At 40.1% G+C, this 23466-nt stretch overlaps 2 protein-coding genes across 3 annotated transcripts in view; one reads left to right on the top strand and one right to left on the bottom strand.

The window, feature by feature from the left end:
• LOC142197886 (phospholipase A and acyltransferase 1-like) overlaps nt 1-23466 on the bottom strand; it is a 188118-nt gene that overhangs the window by 47480 nt on the left and 117172 nt on the right. The window lies entirely within an intron of this gene.
• LOC142197883 (putative cation-transporting ATPase 13A4) overlaps nt 1-23466 on the top strand; it is a 96370-nt gene that overhangs the window by 43468 nt on the left and 29436 nt on the right. The window contains exons 16-20 of one of the 2 annotated variants that reach the window (XM_075268551.1): nt 128-284; nt 1556-1673; nt 8294-8418; nt 9571-9734; nt 14134-14268. In XM_075268551.1, coding sequence (XP_075124652.1) covers nt 128-284; nt 1556-1673; nt 8294-8418; nt 9571-9734; nt 14134-14268 — 699 coding nt within the window. Of the gene's footprint in view, nt 1-127; nt 285-1555; nt 1674-8293; nt 8419-9570; nt 9735-14130; nt 14269-23466 lie in introns of both variants that reach the window. The other variant, XM_075268550.1, reaches the window with a different exon arrangement.

Raw genomic sequence — 23466 nt, 5'->3', positions numbered from 1 at the left:
CTACAAAAAAAAAAAAAAAGAATCCCTTTAAATAATTTTACAAATTAATTCTATAAATTAACACAACTCATTTTATGCATACAGTGTATATACTTGTATTGTAATGACTGTATCATTATTTTGATAGGTGCCAGTCAAGGGCTTGGGTATTTTTTACCAGTTCCCCTTCTCCTCAAGTCTTCAACGCATGTCTGTTATTGCTAAAACAATAGGAGATATGAAATTCTGGGTTTTTATGAAAGGGGCTCCGGAGGTGATAATTCAGTTTTGCAAGAAAGAAACAGGTACTTTAGAGAACTACAATTTATGTTAAAGAGGATCTGTCACCAAGTACAAGATTCTAAATGCCATATGTCACTTAATGGTCTCTGTGCTCCTGATCACCTGCTGAAAAGATTGGGCCTTGGAATATTATATGTAAACTAGCTATTATTCCCTAAAGGGGAGAATAATATGAGAAAAACAAAAAGTTCCCACTCACTTGAGAAATATGAGCTAGTTTACATATAATCTTTCAGGGGGATGTATATTTTGACCAGGTGGATAGATTTTAAAAATAAAAACTCCGAATTGATCAGGAGGACCAAGAGCATTGAATGATGCATGACATTTAGTATTGTGTACTTGGTGACAGGTCCTATTTAATACTTGTTTTGCCGTTGTACTAGTTTTGAAGGTAAATCATGCCAATAACTTGGGGGCCAGTGGAAGGATTGATTTCCAGATTCAATGACTGATACAGACATACATTGGGCTACTGTTAGGGAATTGCTATGACAGCAATTCCCTGGTAGCTGTTGAACCCTGGGACGGGACACAAGAGACAGTGAGCCCTAAGCTGAAGCCCCCAACTGACCCTTCCTATTGCCAGGCCCTATCCTACGTAATAGGCGGCAAACACGAAGACAGTCCCTTCCTGGATATGTGAGACACAAAACGCAGACAAGACGAACAACAACAAAGGGAGGTCAGCTAGCCAAGGGTCAGTAAACAGTCGAGCGATGCAGTTCCAAATCGGAGTCCAAAGAATAGTCAGTAGGGAAAGTCAAGGATTAGAATGCAAGCAAAATAGTGACAGTAAGGAGCAGGTACGCACACGGCAATAGCAACCCTGGAGTTGACAGGAAGGCAGGCTGTCAATCACATGAATTAACACTTCATGAACAGAGGCAAACAAGGGCAGAAGACGGGTGTGGTGGAAATTCAATCACAGAACTAGTGCCGTGTTCACACAGTGCGACCAAACACTTTAAGCCAAGAACCAAACTGCACACACCTCCTGCACCACCACATGCAAGCAGAGGGTGGTACAATGACCCGAACAGGCAGAGATGTTACAGCTACAGTGACTTCTTGGTTTCACATCTTTCTCAGGAGTATCAGCTTTGTAAATGTCTTGTAAATCCAGATTATCTATGAAACTTTAAAGAATATCGTTTTAGAGCATATTGAGCAAAACAAATTAAGTTGAACATAATTTCTGCATATTTTATGTAGTTATTATTGAATCATTGGACCATCTACACTATTGTGTGTTATTTTTTCCCACATAAAGTGCCAGAGAATTTTTCTTGCATCCTTGACCATTATACAATGCAAGGCTTCCGTGTCATTGGCATTGGATATAAGGAGTTCAAGTCAAGTGAAGACATTAATGAGAAAACTGTAATAAGGTAAGTAAATTGAAATGTTTCTTTAGATTCAATCTTTTATATATGATCTTTATGGTTTGTTTGGCCAGCATAACTGCTATAGAAATAAAATATATAGGTCTATGTCTATTACCAGAGCCTAAAATAAGTCAGTCTATAACACCTAGCTTGTCTCTGCTTCTTCCTCTCCAAGGTCTCAATTCTCTCAAATCACTGTGAGGCCCCCTGTACAAACATAGCCTGACTATAGACATGAGATTTAAAGCCAATAGAGGGATCACCAATGGGTTATCCAAATGCACTTTCCATGAATGACTGAAAAAATGTAGATCTGCAGGGAACAGGTTATATATTTATTTTATAATGGCTGATTTCCTTTCATTTATCCAATTCTAACAAAAACTACTGAGACTTGTCAAAAACAGCAAATGTAGTATAGTCTTACTTTAACAGATAATCTGCTATTAGGCTAAGGCCCCATGTTGCAGAAAAGCAACTTTTTATATTGTAGATTTTGCACACATTCCATGAGATGATCTAAGTTGATGGCTTCAGCCGGTGCCTCGTGGAATTACCTAAGAGGGCAGCATTTTTTTTCTTAATTGACCACTACTTACTGTGTCATTGCAACAAGCAGCGGGTGATCATTTTTACTCACTTATCCATGCTGCTGCCCTGGCCACCCTCCATTGCCTACTCTAGATGGGGCTACAGTTACGCCTTGCTGAAGAACCCGAGGATGCTACGCACAGTGTCCTGACATTCTTCAGCATCTGGTCTCTGAAGCTGTGGGTGTGTAGAGTAAAGAGCAGTCTGCCCCCTCCCCTATAACTACTACTGCTTATTTACAAATACTTCTGTCATTAGTAACTGTATATGAATCAAAGGAAGTAGCTTAGAGAAGCCCAAGTGACCATAATATAAGAGATCCAGGAACACTGGTGTACAATGATGTAGCTAAAAAGATCCCTGACGCAGGAAAATGGCGTTTTCTGTTAGCACAGTTAGTAACGCTGCTTGCAGTCTGTGAATAATATCCCATCTGTAATCACATAAGCAGCTGTAAGTATACAGAATACATTTTTAAAACTGTAGGTAGAGATGGGTGAATTGGTTTGTACCGAGCCGAATTCTACCCAAATATTCTAAATTTTTCAGATTAATAAAAGCACACAAACGGAGATTAGTCTCAGAAACTAAAATGGCCTTCACATTTTTTATTTTTTCCCTGGGTCTCCACATATTATACTTTCGGGTCTGAAGAGAGCAGTCCCTCCTTCTTCCACTCACTGTGATGCTGTCTTGCTTTTTAATGGAATATATAGATGGGCATTCCCTAGTAACAGGGAATGAGCTGCAAATTAGCTAAAAGGGAGATACCTAGTGGCAGGAACTTTAGATTTATGTTTTTCAGGCAAAAAGATTAAAGATTTGTCATCAAATACATTATATTATGGTCCAGAATCACATGCTCTATTAAATGAGACTAAATTGTGTGAAAGGGGTGGAGGGATCTTAGTGACCCCTACACACAGTATAACAATCAATAGTGGCCTCTCCACATAGTGTAATGTCCTACATATGTCCCTGTTCAATACATCTGAAACTTGCCTTTGCCTCCTTCTTGTGATAGTTTGACCGTGTAACCTTGAGGCCGGATTCACATGATGTATTATGGCACGTAATGTGGTACGTAGACGGCGCAGGAGCTTTTGGGGGCTGTATACGCTCCCATTGTTTTCAATGGGAGCTGGTACCGTATATGCGGCACTATTTTGCGGCCGCCTTAAAAATCACGGTCGCAAAATAGCGCTGCGTATATGGTTCCGGCTCCCATTGAAAACAATGTGAGCGTTTACGGCCCACAAAAGCTCCTGCGCCGTCTACGTACCACATTACGTGCCATAATACATCGTGTGAACCCGGCCTAAGAGCTATTCCACTATCACTTTCTGCAGACTTCCTGACACTTTCTGAAAGTATTTAAAGGGTTTCTATCATTGGGAAAAGTCATTTTTAGATGAGCACATCCTTGCATAGCCTTTAGAAAGGCTATTTCACACCTACCTTTTGTATGTAAATTGCCTCAAGCAGATTTTGAATTAGTCCATTTTTATTCATATGTTAATGAGCTTAGACCATGCACCGTAAGTGTCTGTGTGCACTGTCTGCTCTATGTGTATGTACAGCAGAGGCTACTGTGCTGATGACTCGTCTCTGCTGTGCATACACATAGAGCAAAACAGTGCACACAGACACTTCCGGTAGAACCCCTTTATCTTGTATTCTGGTGTCAGATCATGTACTAAGTACATTGATCAGTGTCAGGGAAAATAGATAGTAGCATGGACACAAAATGGCTGTCTTAATGCCCTCAAAGAATGATCTCAGGTGTACAACCACCTCCAGTATTGCATTTACAAGTTCCTGCATATAATCTTTACTATGCCTCATTTAGTACAGCTTCCTTAGAAGAAATAATTTGCTGTTTAGATCTGATCTTTCATGCAGCTTTTGCTGTGCATTCCACATGCCTTTAGTAGTCCTTTCATGCCTGATGTGCATCCGTTTCATTCTCCACTGATAAGATTATGATACCTGTCTGTTATTCTTGTTCCATTACTGATAATTGATCAATGGCCTTTCTGTAATAATAACATTTCCCCTCTTAACTCCCATAGCTGGCAATTGTGATTCTTCACTTTGGCCACTGTAAGGGAATGTCCTCATTGGAGAGTTTGGAGAAGAAAACTATCAGGAATTTACTTGCCATTTTTTTCAATGAGAGGCAGTGACAGACAATTCTTTTGTCAGAATGGTGAAAAAACAAGAACCTTGTTCAATTTTGTGATAGCTTCCATGGATGAATAACCACAAAGATCACTGAAAATAGTATTTTCAACAAGTTGTCTGTTTCTTTGCTTGTGACAGGGTCCATAACATGCTACTGGTTTTAGTTGTTTAGCATCATTCAATGTAGGAGAATTAAAGGTTTTTTTTTGTTGTTTTTTTTAGCTAGCTATGCTAGGTTATTAATATCAGATAGGTGAGGGTCCAATAACTGGCAGCTCCACCAATGAACTGTTCTCACAGAAAATGGAAAAGGAAGCAGACATTGCTGTTCTGTGTCTAGTGACTGAACCAAGTTACTGCAGCTTAGCTCCTATACAAGTGATCTGCAAAACTTGTCTGGCCGCTGTCTATTTATTAATCCATTTTCTGTGCATCATGTGCTGGGTGTTGAACCCTCACAAACTTGGTTCAGCTGTTTAGGCTGTTTCTAAAAACCTACTTAACACAAAATATTGTTTTTCTTGCTCAGCTGATCAGCAGGGGTGCCAGAAGTCAACTCTCCTGCATTCTGTTAATATTGATCCGTAAGAGCAAAATTAAAGCCTTAAAAACCGTTTTAAGTCTTTATTTTTAACTGTATACATGAGATCTACACTCACCGGCCACTTTATTTGGTACACCTGTCCAACTGCTCGTTAACACTTAATTTCTAATAAGCCAATCACATGGCGGCAACTCAGTGCATTTAGGCATGTAGACATGGTCAAGACAATCTTCTGCAGTTCAAACCGAGCATCAGTATGGGGAAGAAAGGTGATTTGAGTGTCTTTGAACGTGGCATGGTTGTTGGTGCCAGAAGGGCTGGTCTGAGTATTTCAGAAACTGCTGATCTACTGGGATTTTCACGCACAACCATCTCTAGGGTTTACAGAGAATGGTCCGAAAAAGATAAAACATCCAGTGAGCGGCAGTTCTGTGGGCGGAAATGCGTTGTTGATGCCAGAGGTCAGAGGAGAATGGCCAGACTGGTTCGAGCTGATAGAAAGGCAACAGTGACTCAAATAGCCACCCGTTACAACCAAGGTAGCCAGAAGAGCATCTCTGAATGCGACATCAGTACGTCGAACTTTGAGGCAGATGGGCTACAGCAGCAGAAGACCACACCGGGTGCCACTCCTTTCAGCTAAGAACAGGAAACTGAGGCTACAATTTGCACAAACTCATTGAAATTGGACAATTGAAGATTGGAAAAACGTTGCCAGGTCTGATGAGTCTCAATTTCTGCTGCGACATTCGGATGGTAGGGTCAGAATTTGGCGTCAACAACATGAAAGCATGGATCCATCCTGCCTTGTATCAACGGTTCAGGCTGGTGGTGGTGGTGTCATGGTGTGGGGAATATTTTCTTGGCACTCTTTGGGCCCCTTGGTACCAATTGAGCATCGTTGCAACGCCAAAGCCTACCTGAGTATTGTTGCTGACCATGTCCATCCCTTTATGACCACAATGTACCCAACATCTGATGGCTACTTTCAGCAGGATAATGCGCCATGTCATAAAGCTGGAATCATCTCAGACTGGTTTCTTGAACATGACAATGAGTTCACTGTACTCCAATGGCCTCCACAGTCACCAGATCTCAATCCAATAGAGCATCTTTGGGATGTGGTGGAACGGGAGATTCGCATCATGGATGTGCAGCCGACAAATCTGCGGCAACTGTGTGATGCCATCATGTCAATATGGACCAAAATCTCTGAGGAATGCTTCCAGCACCTTGTTGAATCTATGCCACGAAGAATTGAGGCAGTTCTGAAGGCAAAAGGGGGTCCAACCCGTTACTAGCATGGTGTACCTAATAAAGTGGCCAGTGAGTGTATGGCTACAATATTAGACCTTTTGCAGACGACCATGGCGTAGTTCAGTGTGCTATCTCGGCTTATCCCGGGTTTTTCACTCACAGTCATCTGCCAGGGGCATAATGCAAATAAAAATACCCAATAGAACAAGCAGCCGAAGAAGAAGTGGCTGTATATTCCCTTTTTGGAAATATCTGATGTACAAAATAGATCACTGATAAGAATCATGTCTGTTCCGGTTACTGATATCCTGATTGTTCAGAACATTTCCATTGCTCCTTTACTGTAATGGAAAGACAGGTTTCAGAAAATACTCAGCATTCCGCGAAATACAGTAACTTGCTGAATCATCTGTCATTTTTTACATTTTAAGTTATTTCCTCTTTGCTTAAATAAACACTTCATTCCATGCCCGGCCAATGTGACAGATAAGAAACAATTATGGTCATTCTTTATGTAAGACTATAATGAATATATGTTTAACCCCTTCCTGCTGTAGCCGTTTTTTTTACATTTACAAGGCATAACTTTTTTTTATATCTCTATGTACAACGCAGTTTAAGGTGTGCTTTTCTTGCAGGACAAGATGTACTTTTTATTTACACCATTTTTATAACATTTTTGGGGAGAAGCAAAAGCGTAAAAAAATGGCGGTTCTGCCATTTTGACCTTTTTATCTGTATATATTTATAATATAGGCATTTTTAGATGTGGGGATACCTAATGTGTGTTTGTTTTTGTTTTATTTGGGATCTAGAAAAAGGGTGTGATTTCAAATTTTATAGTCAATTTTTGTTTGTTTTTTTTAAAAAAACTTTTATTATGTTTCGACCTCGGCAGTTTGATTACCAGCACAATATATTGCAATGCAACTGCATTGCAGTATATTGAAAAGTCCATTTCATTCTATTACAGGCTGCATATTGCAACATTTAATAAATGTGTACTGAAGATAGGCCTGAGAGCCTAGGTTGTCGCTCCTGGATATCATTCGGGGGTACGGCGATCATTTTCAACATGGCACCACTGGTCATCAAATACTTTGGTCACATTTTGCATTGATGGTGTGTTTCTGATGTAGAATGGCTCTCCTGAGCAGGCAGCATAGTTAGTGCCAGCATGTAGGAAGACAGAGAAAAGGTAATATGCCCTTCTCTTGTAATTTGATAAAGGTCCCCTGAACCCTAAGAAGTGTTACTTTAAGGAGTTATGAATTTTTTTACTTTTTTAATGTAGATTGTGAGCCCTATATAGTGATCATAATGTCCATTTTTTTCCCCATCAATATGTCTTTTTTGTAGTATGGGAGGAAAACCACACAAACACGGTGAGAACATACAAACTCCTTGCAGCTGTTGTTCCTGGCGGGGTTCAAACCCAGGACTCCAGCGCTGCAGTGCTAACCACTGAGCCACCGTGTTGCCCCTAGGAGTTATGAAATTATTTTTCTGCATCATCCATTGATCTATTTTGGACTACATCAGCATGAGTTATTTGTGATCAACACCTATGGATGTCTCCTTGTGATTGCTTTCCTATATTTTAACATACCGCCATCTGCTACACTATAAAGACACATGTTGGCAAGGAGTTAATACATTTTGTTTTCTAAAAGTATATAAGAAATGTTAACCAAAAAACATATACTTGCCTCCCATCCACCCCGCTGATACTTCCAGATCTGTGCTACTTTCATGGCTAGTTTACATGGCTGCAATGGTGAGATGTTACAATCACTGCTGCAGCTAATCACTGGGCTCCATTATCTTGTGCTGTAGATAGTTGATCAAGTAACTGGCTATAACAGTGATGTATTTACTTTTGTGATTCATTTTTTATATGATTTAGAGCAGGATTTAAGAGAGTAGAAAATTCTGACAGACCTCTTAGGATGAACAGTGAGAGTCCTGCTTAACTAGCCTATACACAGTGACCAACATCTTACGGTGTATACACATTTCTTGATTTGTTTGTTTTTTTTCTTTCCAGAGAAGAAGTAGAAAGCGAACTTAAGTTTCTTGGCTTTTTGATAATGGAAAATAGACTCAAGTCTGAAACCCAACCAGTTCTTCAAGAGCTTAAATCTGCCAACATAAGAACAATCATGGTCACAGGTATAAGTGAAATGGGATGGTCATGTTATGGAAATATTGTCACATATGAAATATTTTATTTGTTAATTCTTCATTATTGCTGTTTTGGAAATTGCCCTAAATAATGGCACTTCATCATAAAACAATTGTTTATAAGAGTTCTAAGCTTTGTAAAAATATAAATAGTTTTTTTTTATTTTAAGTGGTTGTTATATAAGTAACAGCACCTTTCATAACCATGAAATAGTTAAACCGATTGCTACAGTTCCAACTCCCAATACCATCAGCAAAGATATTGCCAGGAAGAGGTCATGGCAGGTGAGGTGTTTTGTCTGCAGCAGCATGTGTACTGCATTTCACCTTTCTGATTAATAAGCGTACAGGTCCTGACAAAGTTACTTATGACATGTGCCAAACTTCATTCTTCAGTAAGGCCACATTACACGTCCACATCTGTGCATGTGTGACGTCCATGCTCTTTCACAGACAGCACCCCAGCCTGCTCATTTGCAGATGGTGTGTTGACTGTGGTGGATAAACTTCTAATATATGTGAAAAAAATCAACTTCTGGGACCATAAAAAATGGATGACACATGGATGTCATCTGTTTTTTTGAAGGACCCATAGACTTTCATTGATGAAAAAAGTACATCTGTGTGTGTGTGTGTGTGTGTGTGTGTGTGTGTGTGTGTGTGTGTGTGTGTTTTATTTGCAGACCAAACTATGATATGTGAATAAACAAAATGAAATGAATGAGTATGCATACGTACAATAAATGTGGATGTGTGTATAAGGCCTAACTTCTAATGTGCTCCATCCTCTTCCCCTACGCGGGGATACGTATAATAAGTATACGCTTATTATTGGCTTATTATTTTTGGTACACACAGCAAGTGTAGATGAAGATGACAAATACGGTATATATAAACAAGGATCCACCTCCCATTTCAAATAAATAAATGTGTGACGATAGTTTGCCAACCTGAGAAGCTGGCATTGTTATATACTACTATAGGGTATAGTACTATTGCAGGGTTTAGATTAAAGATGAAGTATGTTAAATTCTAATATTAATGTTATCATAAATGCATAAATGCATGGAAAAAAAAACTCTTTGGTTATAAGACAACTATATACATTATTTACATGCTGACTTCTAATTTTTTTGAAAGGTGATAACCTTCAAACCGCATGTACAGTGGGACTGAGCTCTGGTATGGTACCTGATACTTCCAGTTTACTCATGCTAGAAGCTTGTGAACCAGACGGAGAAAGGCCAGCTTCATTTACAAGGCAGTCAGTCGAAAGCAACAGAGAAAAATCCCACTTTCAAAATGTAAGTCATGTGATATGGGGAATATACAGCAAACTCTACATTTGCATTGAGGAAAAGGAAATTACATCTAAAAAAAAATATGTAGTGGATTATTTTACGAAAAATACCGGTATATAGTTTTTGTAACATATTGTTTACTTAAATTGGATTGCTAACCGTGAAAACAGTCTTTGCCATTGTTTAAAAATATTTTTTTTTCTCTAAATTTATATCTTAACCTTATTCTTATATTCTCTTAGTTGGAATTTCTTTAGTAAGGTCATGCACAACAGTAGTAATTTGCTTTGTATTGTAGTAGCTCATTGGAGCAGTTAGCAATGTGACTGTCAGCAACTACTCAATGGTTCCAATGTCAACAAATAGATTTTTGAATGTCACTTTGGACCCTGGAATGAAATGTATTTTCAAGATACAAAGTAATAGCAAAAATAGAATAGAAATTGGCACTGCTGTTGCACAGTAGAGGAAAATGCATGATCAGCTGCTCAAATGCTCTTCTGTGCAAATATATAAGTCTTCATGTTACATCTTTGTCCGTTCAGGTCTCCTTGCCATCCTCTGGCCGCATGCTATGGTGCAAGAGATGTGTCCATTTTTGATCATCTGCTCCTGTTTTTTTTTAGCGCTGCTGAGCATTCATTGCTATATGTCAGTCTAGCCAGTGCTTGAGCTCCTCTGTTTACTAAGAAGTTAATGCTACTATCTTTTTGATTGACGTCCTCACTTGCCAATCAATCTTGGGGCAGGTTCTTGTTATCCTTTATATGGCTTTCCAGCTCCCTCTTGGTTTCTTGCATTTGCTTCTCTGAGCATGCTAGCTATTTACTGTTTATATACATTTCTGACCTTGGCTTTTTCCCTTTTACTATTCTTCTGGTTCTGATTCTGTACTGCACTGCCCGACTGGTTCTGACCCCTGGCTCTCTTGATTACTCGTGTCTGTTGGTTTGTCTTGTCTTGAGTTTTGTGTATGCACTTGTATTACAGAAATGGACTATTGCCCAGTTTTGATCTACTGCCTAGGGTAGTTGAGGGAAGTAGGTAGGGATTGGGGCTGGGTCGAGCCCACTGCCTCTGTCATTCCCTTTCTTCCAGGTGTCAGCAGTAACTAGAGAATTGCCAGTTAAGCAATTCCCCAAAACTTCAGTTATAATCCACATATATCCATTATATATCCACAGAAAGTATGAATTATAATGGCACTCACCAAATAGACATCAATTGTTCTTTAACATGAATAAGTGCACACATTTTGAAGATAAAAATTCAGCCTACAACTTTTTCATATATGTTCATGCTTTTTCAAGGCCTCAGCATCTCATCTGATTCCTATTGCTTATGTTAGGTTCACACTAGAGTTTGCTATCCAGTTCTCTGCATCATCATAGGACCAGAATACTAGACAGACAGAAGGCTAAAATACTAATTACATACAGAGCCAAAGTATAATGCAGAGACCAATTAGACAAGAGTATAGGAGGTCAGGGCCTGCTCAAATCTCTATCTAATCAATATTAAAGTATAAGGAAATAGGATAGAGTGGTAAGATACTACAAAAGTAATATAAAACTTCACTTTTATTTTACATAAGATAAAATCATATAGGAAAACCAAGACACTAAATACCACTACATACCGTATTTTTCAGACTATAAGACGCAAAATTTGGGGGGAAAAGAAGGGTGCGTCTTATAGTCTGAATGTAGCACCTGGCACCCGCCGTAATAGAGAGGCGAATGCCGGCAAGGGATAGACGCCATTACAGGTGCCGGGGCCTGAGACATCGCTGCGCTCCCCTGCCCTGCATGAAGCCAGCAGCGGCAGGGGCGATGCTATTCCACTCCTCCGTCCCCCCGCCGCTGGCTTCATGCAGGGCAGAGGAGCGCAGCGATGTCTCAGGCCCCGGCGTCTATCCCGTGCCGGCATCCGCCTCTCTAGTACAGCGGATGCCGGGTCAGTATCGGTGGCCCCTTCTCCCCCGGGGCCGGTCCCCACCGGCCCCGTACCTGTAAAGTTGCAGGCCGGCTCCTGCGCGGCGATATCGCAGGAGCCAACCTGTTCGGGTGACATCCGGGAGCCTAATGAGGCTCCCAGGCCTGTCACTGCTATATTAGTATTGCGGCTGGTCTCTATGACCAGCCGTAATACTAATAGACAGAATGTCCCATAGACGAGCAATACAGTTGTATTGCCGTCTATGGGACTTGCAATCAATTGACCGCAGGTTCAAGCCCCCGTGGGGGAATAAAATAGTAAAAAAAAAAAAAAAAAGCTTTAAAAATATATAATAAAAATATAAAATAAATAAAAGTTCTAAATCACCTCCTGTCCCTAGAATATATATATGTAAAAGTAGAAAATCATATATCATAAACCACCGGGTTTTTTTTCAATACAAGGTGATCTACGCAATAGATATTCCCCAAAATGGTATAACTAAAAAGTACATCTGGCCCCGCAAAAAAAAACACTCTATGCGTCCCCGTACAGCTGCAGGGTCACCTGTCAATGTGGCCTTGCAGCTGTTGCAAAACTACAACTCCCATATATTAAATATTTTACCATTTTTTGCTTCAAAATTTTTTTTCCCTATTTTCCTCCTCTAAAACCTAGGTGCGTCTTATAGTCCGAAAAATACGGTATATCTCAATAACAATTATTTACAGTTACATATGTAATTGATCCATTTTACATATGCCTAGCTGCATTAACTTATGAAAAAGTATAGCTCCAAAAATACATAGCTCAGAGCGTATTAGATCACCTAAATCAGGTATCAGATATATGTGCGCTATGTGAGTTCAGGACATGTGTTGAGCTAAACCAAGAGAATGTAGTTTGCACAGTGTTTAAGATGATGCTGTCAGAGAATTAGGCTGAGTCTAGGCATCGTCCGGAGAGCGTGGCTCAAATACACACGTAGACAAAATTGTTGGTACCCCTCATTTAATGAAAGAAAAATCCACAATGGTCACAGAAATAACTTGAATCTGACAAACTGGAATTTGTCAAACTACATGTTGACAAGCCACAAAGCTTCTGGGAGAATGTCTTATGGACAGATGAGACAAAAATAAAACTTTTTGGCAAGGCACATCAGCGCTATGTTCACAGATACAAAAATGAAACATATCTTGAAAACAACTCTGCCCTTACTGTGAAACATGAAGGAGGCTCTGTTATGTTCTGGGGCTGCTTTGCTGCATCTGGCACAGGGTGTCTTCAATCTGTGCAGGGTACAATGAAATCTCAAGACTATCAAGGGATTCTAGAGATAAAAGTGCTGCCCAGTGTCAGAAAGTTTGATATCAGTCGCAGGTCATGGGTCTTGCAACAGGATAATGACCCAAAACACACAGCTAAAAACACCCAAGAATAGCTAAGAGGAAAACATTGGACTATTCTGAAGTGGCCTTCTATGAGCTTATATTTGGAAAAAGCTGAAACATGTTGTCTGGAAAAGGCCCCCTTCAAACCCGAGACAACTGGAGCAGTTTGCTCATGAGGAGTGGGACAAAATACCTGCTGAGAGGTGCAGAAGTCTCATTGACAGTTACAGGAATCGTGTGATTGCAGTGATTGCCTCAGAAGGTTGTGCAACAAAATATTATGTTAAGGGAACCATCAGTTCTGTCCAGGCCTGTTTCATGACTTTTATTTATTTATTTATTTTTATTCTATTGAAGCATGGTTGAAAAGCAATGTCTCTTTGTTCATTTTCATAGAATTTTTATTTATTATTACTTTTGTCAGATTCAAGTTATTTCTGGGACTATTGTGGGTTTTTCTTTCATTAAACGAGGGCTACACCTAGACTAGATAAAAGGTCCTTATTGAGTCCAACGCTCTGAATTCACCCAAAAGTGACTTCTGTCAGTCCAAAGAAAATTCTTTGACATGCAGTTAGTTGTGCTGCATGTCATTTTATAATAAGGACTACAATGCAGAAAACACAGGTTTCCACCCTTGTGGAGTACGCCCTTGTAGGGACGTCAATCGTGCCTCACAGTCTCCTAGATGGCACATCATACTGATATCTAGATATATAGATAAACTTGCCCTCACACTTAATAGTTAAAATAACAAACAAGCCCTACACGTTTCACCAGGCATCAAAGATGCTGGATCATCAGGGGACAAAAAAACAACCTCTCAGTCTGAGAGTAGTATAGTTTACTGATGATCCAGCACCTTTGATGCCTGGTGAAATGCCTGGGGCTTGTTTGTTAGCCTGTATTCCTATATGACTGAACTTACTGTATTATAGGCATATTAATCTCTCCAGAAAGCATGATCTGACTGCACTACTCTCATCTCTATCCTATTTATCTATATGTAACTAAATTGCAACTGTACAGTCATGGTCTGAATTCATAAATGAATGCCTGCTTTTCAGAAGACCATGAAGAATATCATAAACACGTCCTCTGATATTACTTGGGGATTTAATGCAAGTGCAGGAAAATATCATTATGCAATGAGCGGAAAATCATATGATGTTATAAAGAAACTCTTTCCTGACATGATACCAGATGTAAGTATTCATTTTCTTTGATATTTAATGCATTTTTAATGTAATTGATTTGGAATTAAATTAGAATTTGACAGAGCAATTAAATGCAAACTTATCACATCAACACTCATAGCTGATAAGACAAATATTTAGCCGAAATTAAATTAAAGGGTCGTACAGGACTTCAAACACTACTTTTTTTTTTCTCAGGATGTGACATCATGTCCGTTGGTCACATGGCCATGCTGCAGCTCAATCCCATACATTATAATTCAATGGAGATATAGCATTGCCATGTGACCAATGTGACTAATGGACATGATGTCCCTTTCTGAGAATAAGAAATCAGCCATATTTGAGTCCTGCACAACCCCTTTGAGAATGCATAGCTATTTTCTGTTCTGCTCTGTGCATGTACAGACATAGCATAGATTAACATTACTTGTAATGCATTAACAACATTTCAGTGGGTTTTCAAAGACTTTTGCTGTTCTCTGAGATAGGACATCATGTTATAGAAAGTCGAGTTAAACAGTGCTACAATCTGTATGTTTCAAACCTAAAGCCATATCTGCCAGAGTAAACAGTGACATGGCCATATAATGCGGGGTTCACACCTGTGTCCCGGCCTCTGTTATGCAGGTTTCCGTTTCCTGCCCGAAACTGGGCAGGAGACGGAAACCTGCAGTAATTTTTCAATACCATTCACTTGAATGGGTTTGAAAAGTGACCAGCAGTGAGCACCTGTGAGCGTTTTATGCTCCCTGCAGCAAAACCGATTTTTTTAACTGGACACAAAGTTGGACATGCAGGACTTTTTGTCTGGTTTAAAATAAAAACAGTTTCACCGCGGAGAGCACAAAACGCTCACCGGCGCTCACAGCCAGACACTGTCTGTCGGGTTTCCATCTTCTGCATGCAGAAGACAGAAAACCGACAGACGGAGACCGGGTGCAGATGTGAATGAGCCGCTGGTCACTGCTGGCTAGTAATTGATATATTGCCTTATTCTTTACAGTATTAGAGCATTATCTTACTAGATATAGTAGAATCAAAAGAGATATATTTGTGGACTAAGTTGTAGCAGAGTTTAGTAACTGCATTGTATGTGTCTTTTCCTGCAGCCCCCCCCCCCCCCCCCTCCATAGACTTCTGTGTTTGGAATAATTCAGCCTGATAAATGAAGAACAAAGCATTTTTTGCATAAGATATAATACAACATTTCTCATATTCACTTGTACTATTGACTTATGAACAGTTGTTTTATAATTAGAGGTACACTTTACGGAAGAACTGCCAGCGGTGTCATGTGACCAGCAATCAGACACGTCTCATGTGTGGACAGGATGCAAGTTTCTCTATTGCTTCCTATGAAATTCACATTGAAGCTTTCACAGGAAGGAACAGATTAACTGACGTCCTGTTCACACATAAGACAATGTATCAATTGGAAAGTCTGATTACTGGTCACATGACAAATCATCACACAGCTGCGAGATCTTCTTTAAGATGACAAATGCATGTTCTCCACATACATGGATGCACACAAAGTACATGCACACTCCTCACAACACGCACCTCATATCTGAGTGTAAGTGGGGAGGACTTTCAGAGATTGTCTAGTGGATTTTAAACATTTAGCTTGTCTCAGTCTCATGTTGAAAAACAGAACATTTCTTATTTTTATCTGTTTTCAAGGATCCAGCATACAAATGAGTGGATGAGGATGGCATACAGATACAAAACAGTTTCTGCTTTTCATTGCCATTTTCTCAGTGTTCGTATAAAATAGCCTTAGGGTATGCTCAGAATGATGAAAACAATGTTAGATACAATATTTCTCAAGGAGACAGAGTTTCTCACTAACATGGCACAGACTCAAGTCCCATATAACTAATACCTTTTGGCTGGTTGGCAGGGTTTGTACCAATAAAGTTCTAGATTAAAGGGGTTTTCCAGGCAAAAAAAAAACATTTTTAAAAAAGGTCTGTTAGTGTTAGTGCTATCAATAGAGATGAGCGAACAGTGTTCTATCGAACTCATGTTCGATCGGATATTAGGCTGTTCGGCATGTTCGAATCGAATCGAACACCGCGTGGTAAAGTGCGCCATTACTCGATTCCCCTCCCACCTTCCCTGGCGCCTTTTTTGCTCCAATAACAGCGCAGGGTAGGTGGGACAGGAACTACGACACCGGTGACGTTGAAAAAAGTAGGCAAAACCCATTGGCTGCCGAAAACATGTGACCTCTAATTTAAAAGAACAGCGACGCCCAGGTTCGCGTCATTCTGAGCTTGCAATTCACCGAGGACGGAGGTTTCCGTCCAGCTAGCTAGGGGTTAGATTCTGGGTAGGCAGGGACAGGCTAGGATAGGAAGGAGAAGACAACCACAACAGCTCTTATAAGAGCTAAATTCCAGGGAGAAGCTTGTCAATGTAACGTGGCACTGACGGGCTCAATCGCCGCAACCCAGCTTTCCGCGGATCCTGAATGGAATACACTGACAGTGTATTCCCGTATACCCGATATATACCCCCGATACCCGTTCCAACGGTGTGCCCCCCCACCTTCACCCCAGAAATACCCTGCAAGTCCCCTAGCAATAGAATTGGGGCTATATACACCCACTATTTTTGCTACTGCCATATAGTGCCATTGTCTCACTGGGAATTCAAAGAATATATTGGGGTTACATATCACTTCAATTCCAGGGAGAAGCTTGTCAGTGTAACGTGGCACTGACGGGCTCAATCGCCGCAACCCAGCTTTCCCAGGATCCTGAATGGAACACACTGACAGTGTATTCCCGTATACCCCATATATACACCCCAAATCCCCGTTCCAACGGTGTGCCCCCCCACCTTCACCTCAGAAATACCCTGCAAGTCCCCTAGCAATAGAATTGGGGCTATATACACCCACAATTTTTGCTACTGGTATATAGTGCCATTGTCTCACTGGGAATTCAAAGAATATATTGGGGTTACATGCACCCACAATTTTTGCTACTGGTATATAGTGCCATTGTCTCACTGGGAATTCAAAGAATATATTGGGGTTACGTGCACCCACAATTTTTGCTACTGCTATATAGTTCTAGTTTCTGACTGGTAATTCAAAGAATATATTGGAGTTACGTGCACCCACAATTTTTGCTACTGGTATATAGTGCCATTGTCTCACTGGGAATTCAAAGAATATATGGGGGTTATGTGCACCCACAATTTTTGCTACTGGTATATAGTGCCAGTTTCTGACTGGGAATTCAAAGAATATATTGGGGTTACGTGCACCCACAATTTTTGCTACTGGTATATAGTGCCATTGTCTCATTGGGAATTCAAAGAATATATTGGGGTTATGTGCACCCACAATTTTTGCTACTGGTATATAGTGCCAGTTTCTGACTGGGAATTCAAAGAATATATGGAGGTTACGTGCACCCACAATTTTTGCTACTGGTATATAGTGCCATTGTCTGACTGGGAATTCAAAGAATATATGGGGGTTACGTGCACCCACAATTTTTGCTACTGCTATACAGTGCCATTGTCTCACTGGGAATTCAAAGAGTATATGGGAGTTATGTGCACCCACAATTTTTGCTACTGGTATATAGTGCCAGTTTCTGACTGGGAATTCAAAGAATATATTGGGGTTACGTGCACCCACAATTTTTGCTACTGGTATATAGTGCCATTGTCTCACTGGGAATTCAAAGAATATATTGGGGTTATGTGCACCCACAATTTTTGCTACTGGTATATAGTGCCAGTTTCTGACTGGGAATTCAAAGAATATATGGGGGTTACGTGCACCCACAATTTTTGCTACTGGTATATAGTGCCATTGTCTGACTGGGAATTCAAAGAATATATTGGGGTTATGTGCACCCACAATTTTTGCTACTGGTATATGGTGCCATTGTCTCACTGGGAATTCAAAGAATATATTGGGGTTACGTGCACCCACAATTTTTGCTACTGGTATATAGTGCCATTGTCTCACTGGGAATTCAAAGAATATATTGGGGTTACGTGCACCCACAATTTTTGCTACTGCTATATAGTTCCAGTTTCTGACTGGGAATTCAAAGAATATATTGGGGTTACGTGCACCCACAATTTTTGCTACTGCTATATAGTTCCAGTTTCTGACTGGTAATTCAAAGAATATATTGGGGTTATGTGCACCCACAATTTTTGCTACTGGTATATAGTGCCATTGTCTGACTGGGAATTCAAAGAATATATTGGGGTTACGTGCACCCACAATTTTTGCTACTGGTATATAGTGCCATTGTCTCACTTGGAATTCAAAGAATATATTGGGGTTACAAGCACCCACAATTTTTTCTACTGGTATATAGTGCCTTTGTCTCACTGGGAATTCAAAGAATATATGGGGGTTACGTGCACCCACAATTTTTGCTACTGCTATACAGTGCCATTGTCTCACTGGGAATTCAAAGAATATATGGGGGTTACGTGCACCCACAATTTTTGCTACTGCTATACAGTGCCATTGTCTCACTGGGAATTCAAAGAATATATTGGGGTTACGTGCACCCACAATTTTTGCTACTGGTATATAGTGCCATTGTCTCACTGGGAATTCAAAGAATATATTGGGGTTATGTGCACCCACAATTTTTGCTACTGGTATATAGTGCCAGTTTCTGACTGGGAATTCAAAGAATATATGGGGGTTACGTGCACCCACAATTTTTGCTACTGGTATATAGTGCCATTGTCTCACTGGGAATTCAAAGAATATATTGGGGTTACGTGCACCCACAATTTTTGCTACTGGTATATAGTGCCATTGTCTCACTGGGAATTCAAAGAATATATTGGGGTTACGTGCACCCACAATTTTTGCTACTGGTATATAGTGCCATTGTCTCACTGGGAATTCAAAGAATATATTGGGGTTACGTGCACCCACAATTTTTGCTACTGCTATATAGTTCCAGTTTCTGACTGGTAATTCAAAGAATATATTGGGGTTACGTGGACCCACAATTTTTGCTACTGGTATATAGTGCCATTGTCTGACTGGGAATTCAAAGAATATATTGGGGTTACGTGCACCCACAATTTTTGCTACTGGTATATAGTGCCATTGTCTCACTGGGAATTCAAAGAATATATGGGGGTTATGTGCACCCACAATTTTTGCTACTGGTATATAGTGCCAGTTTCTGACTGGGAATTCAAAGAATATATTGGGGTTACGTGCACCCACAATTTTTGCTACTGGTATATAGTGCCATTGTCTCACTGGGAATTCAAAGAATATATGGTGGTTACGTGCACCCACAATTTTTGCTACTGGTATATAGTGCCATTGTCTCACTGGGAATTCCACAAATAATTTGGGGATTCATTCACCCTACATCTCAGGCTCTTGCCATATTCACCCAGGTTGTCAGTGCTGCACCAGCTCGTTCCCAGACAGCTCGGCCCGAAAAACACGTTACCTTACCTATATAGAGGATTTGGACAATGAAGACAACATGTTCTAAATCTAATGTCTGCACCTTCTCCAGAATTAAAATAAAGGCAGCGTTTAACTTTCAAATAGCACTGCACAAAGGAAGAGCTTATCAGCTTGTCTCATGACATGCTACTGAAAAGTGTCATTTGTGTATCTTAATGTAAATATAGTTGTATAAGCTTTTTGGGTTTTAGGCACTGCCAAGTTATTTATTACCACCCGCTCCCTTATAATGATGATGACGCCAAGAATATATTGGGGGTTACGTGCACCCACAATTTTTGCTACTGGTATATAGTGCCATTGTCTCACTGGGAATTCAAAGAATATATTGGGGTTACGTGCACCCACAATTTTTGCTACTGCTATATAGTTCCAGTTTCTGACTGGGAATTCAAAGAATATATTGAGGTTACGTGCACCCACAATTTTTGCTACTGCTATATAGTTCCAGTTTCTGACTGGTAATTCAAAGAATATATTGGGGTTATGTGCACCCACAATTTTTGCTACTGGTATATAGTGCCATTGTCTGACTGGGAATTCAAAGAATATATTGGGGTTACGTGCACCCACAATTTTTGCTACTGGTATATAGTGCCATTGTGTCACTGGGAATTCAAAGAATATATTGGGGTTACGTGCACCCACAATTTTTGCTACTGGTATATAGTGCCATTGTCTCACTGGGAATTCAAAGAATATATGGGGGTTACGTGCACCCACAATTTTTGCTACTGCTATACAGTGCCATTGTCTCACTGGGAATTCAAAGAATATATGGGGGTTACGTGCACCCACAATTTTTGCTACTGCTATACAGTGCCATTGTCTCACTGGGAATTCAAAGAATATATTGGGGTTACGTGCACCCACAATTTTTGCTACTGGTATATAGTGCCATTGTCTCACTGGGAATTCAAAGAATATATTGGGGTTATGTGCACCCACAATTTTTGCTACTAGTATATAGTGCCAGTTTCTGACTGGGAATTCAAAGAATATATGGGGGTTACGTCCACCCACAATTTTTGCTACTGGTATATAGTGCCATTGTCTCACTGGGAATTCAAAGAATATATTGGGGTTACGTGCACCCACAATTTTTGCTACTGCTATATAGTTCCAGTTTCTGACTGGGAATTCAAAGAATATATTGGGGTTACGTGCACCCACAATTTTTGCTACTGCTATATAGTTCCAGTTTCTGACTGGTAATTCAAAGAATATATTGGGGTTATGTGCACCCACAATTTTTGATACTGGTATATAGTGCCATTGTCTGACTGGGAATTCAAAGAATATATTGGGGTTACGTGCACCCACAATTTTTGCTACTGGTATATAGTGCCATTGTCTCACTTGGAATTCAAAGAATATATTGGGGTTACAAGCACCCACAATTTTTTCTACTGGTATATAGTGCCTTTGTCTCACTGGGAATTCAAAGAATATATGGGGGTTACGTGCACCCACAATTTTTGCTACTGCTATACAGTGCCATTGTCTCACTGGGAATTCAAAGAATATATGGGGGTTACGTGCACCCACAATTTTTGCTACTGCTATACAGTGCCATTGTCTCACTGGGAATTCAAAGAATATATTGGGGTTACGTGCACCCACAATTTTTGCTACTGGTATATAGTGCCATTGTCTCACTGGGAATTCAAAGAATATATTGGGGTTATGTGCACCCACAATTTTTGCTACTGGTATATAGTGCCAGTTTCTGACTGGGAATTCAAAGAATATATGGGGGTTACGTGCACCCACAATTTTTGCTACTGGTATATAGTGCCATTGTCTCACTGGGAATTCAAAGAATATATTGGGGTTACGTGCACCCACAATTTTTGCTACTGGTATATAGTGCCATTGTCTCACTGGGAATTCAAAGAATATATTGGGGTTACGTGCACCCACAATTTTTGCTACTGGTATATAGTGCCATTGTCTCACTGGGAATTCAAAGAATATATTGGGGTTACGTGCACCCACAATTTTTGCTACTGCTATATAGTTCCAGTTTCTGACTGGTAATTCAAAGAATATATTGGGGTTACGTGGACCCACAATTTTTGCTACTGGTATATAGTGCCATTGTCTGACTGGGAATTCAAAGAATATATTGGGGTTACGTGCACCCACAATTTTTGCTACTGGTATATAGTGCCATTGTCTCACTGGGAATTCAAAGAATATATGGGGGTTATGTGCACCCACAATTTTTGCTACTGGTATATAGTGCCAGTTTCTGACTGGGAATTCAAAGAATATATTGGGGTTACGTGCACCCACAATTTTTGCTACTGGTATATAGTGCCATTGTCTCACTGGGAATTCAAAGAATATATGGTGGTTACGTGCACCCACAATTTTTGCTACTGGTATATAGTGCCATTGTCTCACTGGGAATTCCACAAATAATTTGGGGATTCATTCACCCTACATCTCAGGCTCTTGCCATATTCACCCAGGTTGTCAGTGCTGCACCAGCTCGTTCCCAGACAGCTCGGCCCGAAAAACACGTTACCTTACCTATATAGAGGATTTGGACAATGAAGACAACATGTTCTAAATCTAATGTCTGCACCTTCTCCAGAATTAAAATAAAGGCAGCGTTTAACTTTCAAATAGCACTGCACAAAGGAAGAGCTTATCAGCTTGTCTCATGACATGCTACTGAAAAGTGTCATTTGTGTATCTTAATGTAAATATAGTTTTATAAGCTTTTTGGGTTTTAGGCACTGCCAAGTTATTTATTACCACCCGCTCCCTTATAATGATGATGACGCCAAGAATATATTGGGGGTTACGTGCACCCACAATTTTTGCTACTGGTATATAGTGCCATTGTCTCACTGGGAATTCAAAGAATATATTGGGGTTACGTGCACCCACAATTTTTGCTACTGCTATATAGTTCCAGTTTCTGACTGGGAATTCAAAGAATATATTGGGGTTACGTGCACCCACAATTTTTGCTACTGCTATATAGTTCCAGTTTCTGACTGGTAATTCAAAGAATATATTGGGGTTATGTGCACCCACAATTTTTGCTACTGGTATATAGTGCCATTGTCTGACTGGGAATTCAAAGAATATATTGGGGTTACGTGCACCCACAATTTTTGCTACTGGTATATAGTGCCATTGTGTCACTGGGAATTCAAAGAATATATTGGGGTTACGTGCACCCACAATTTTTGCTACTGGTATATAGTGCCATTGTCTCACTGGGAATTCAAAGAATATATGGGGGTTACGTGCACCCACAATTTTTGCTACTGCTATACAGTGCCATTGTCTCACTGGGAATTCAAAGAATATATGGGGGTTACGTGCACCCACAATTTTTGCTACTGCTATACAGTGCCATTGTCTCACTGGGAATTCAAAGAATATATTGGGGTTACGTGCACCCACAATTTTTGCTACTGGTATATAGTGCCATTGTCTCACTGGGAATTCAAAGAATATATTGGGGTTATGTGCACCCACAATTTTTGCTACTAGTATATAGTGCCAGTTTCTGACTGGGAATTCAAAGAATATATGGGGGTTACGTCCACCCACAATTTTTGCTACTGGTATATAGTGCCATTGTCTCACTGGGAATTCAAAGAATATATTGGGGTTACGTGCACCCACAATTTTTGCTACTGGTATATAGTGCCATTGTCTCACTGGGAATTCAAAGAATATATTGGGGTTAC

The sequence above is a fragment of the Leptodactylus fuscus genome, chromosome 3 (assembly GCF_031893055.1).
Source record: "Leptodactylus fuscus isolate aLepFus1 chromosome 3, aLepFus1.hap2, whole genome shotgun sequence".
In the NCBI taxonomy this organism is placed as follows: Eukaryota; Metazoa; Chordata; class Amphibia; order Anura; family Leptodactylidae; genus Leptodactylus; species Leptodactylus fuscus.
The sequence above is the reverse complement of the archived record's forward strand: the minus strand, read 5'-3'. Positions and strand labels throughout refer to the sequence as shown.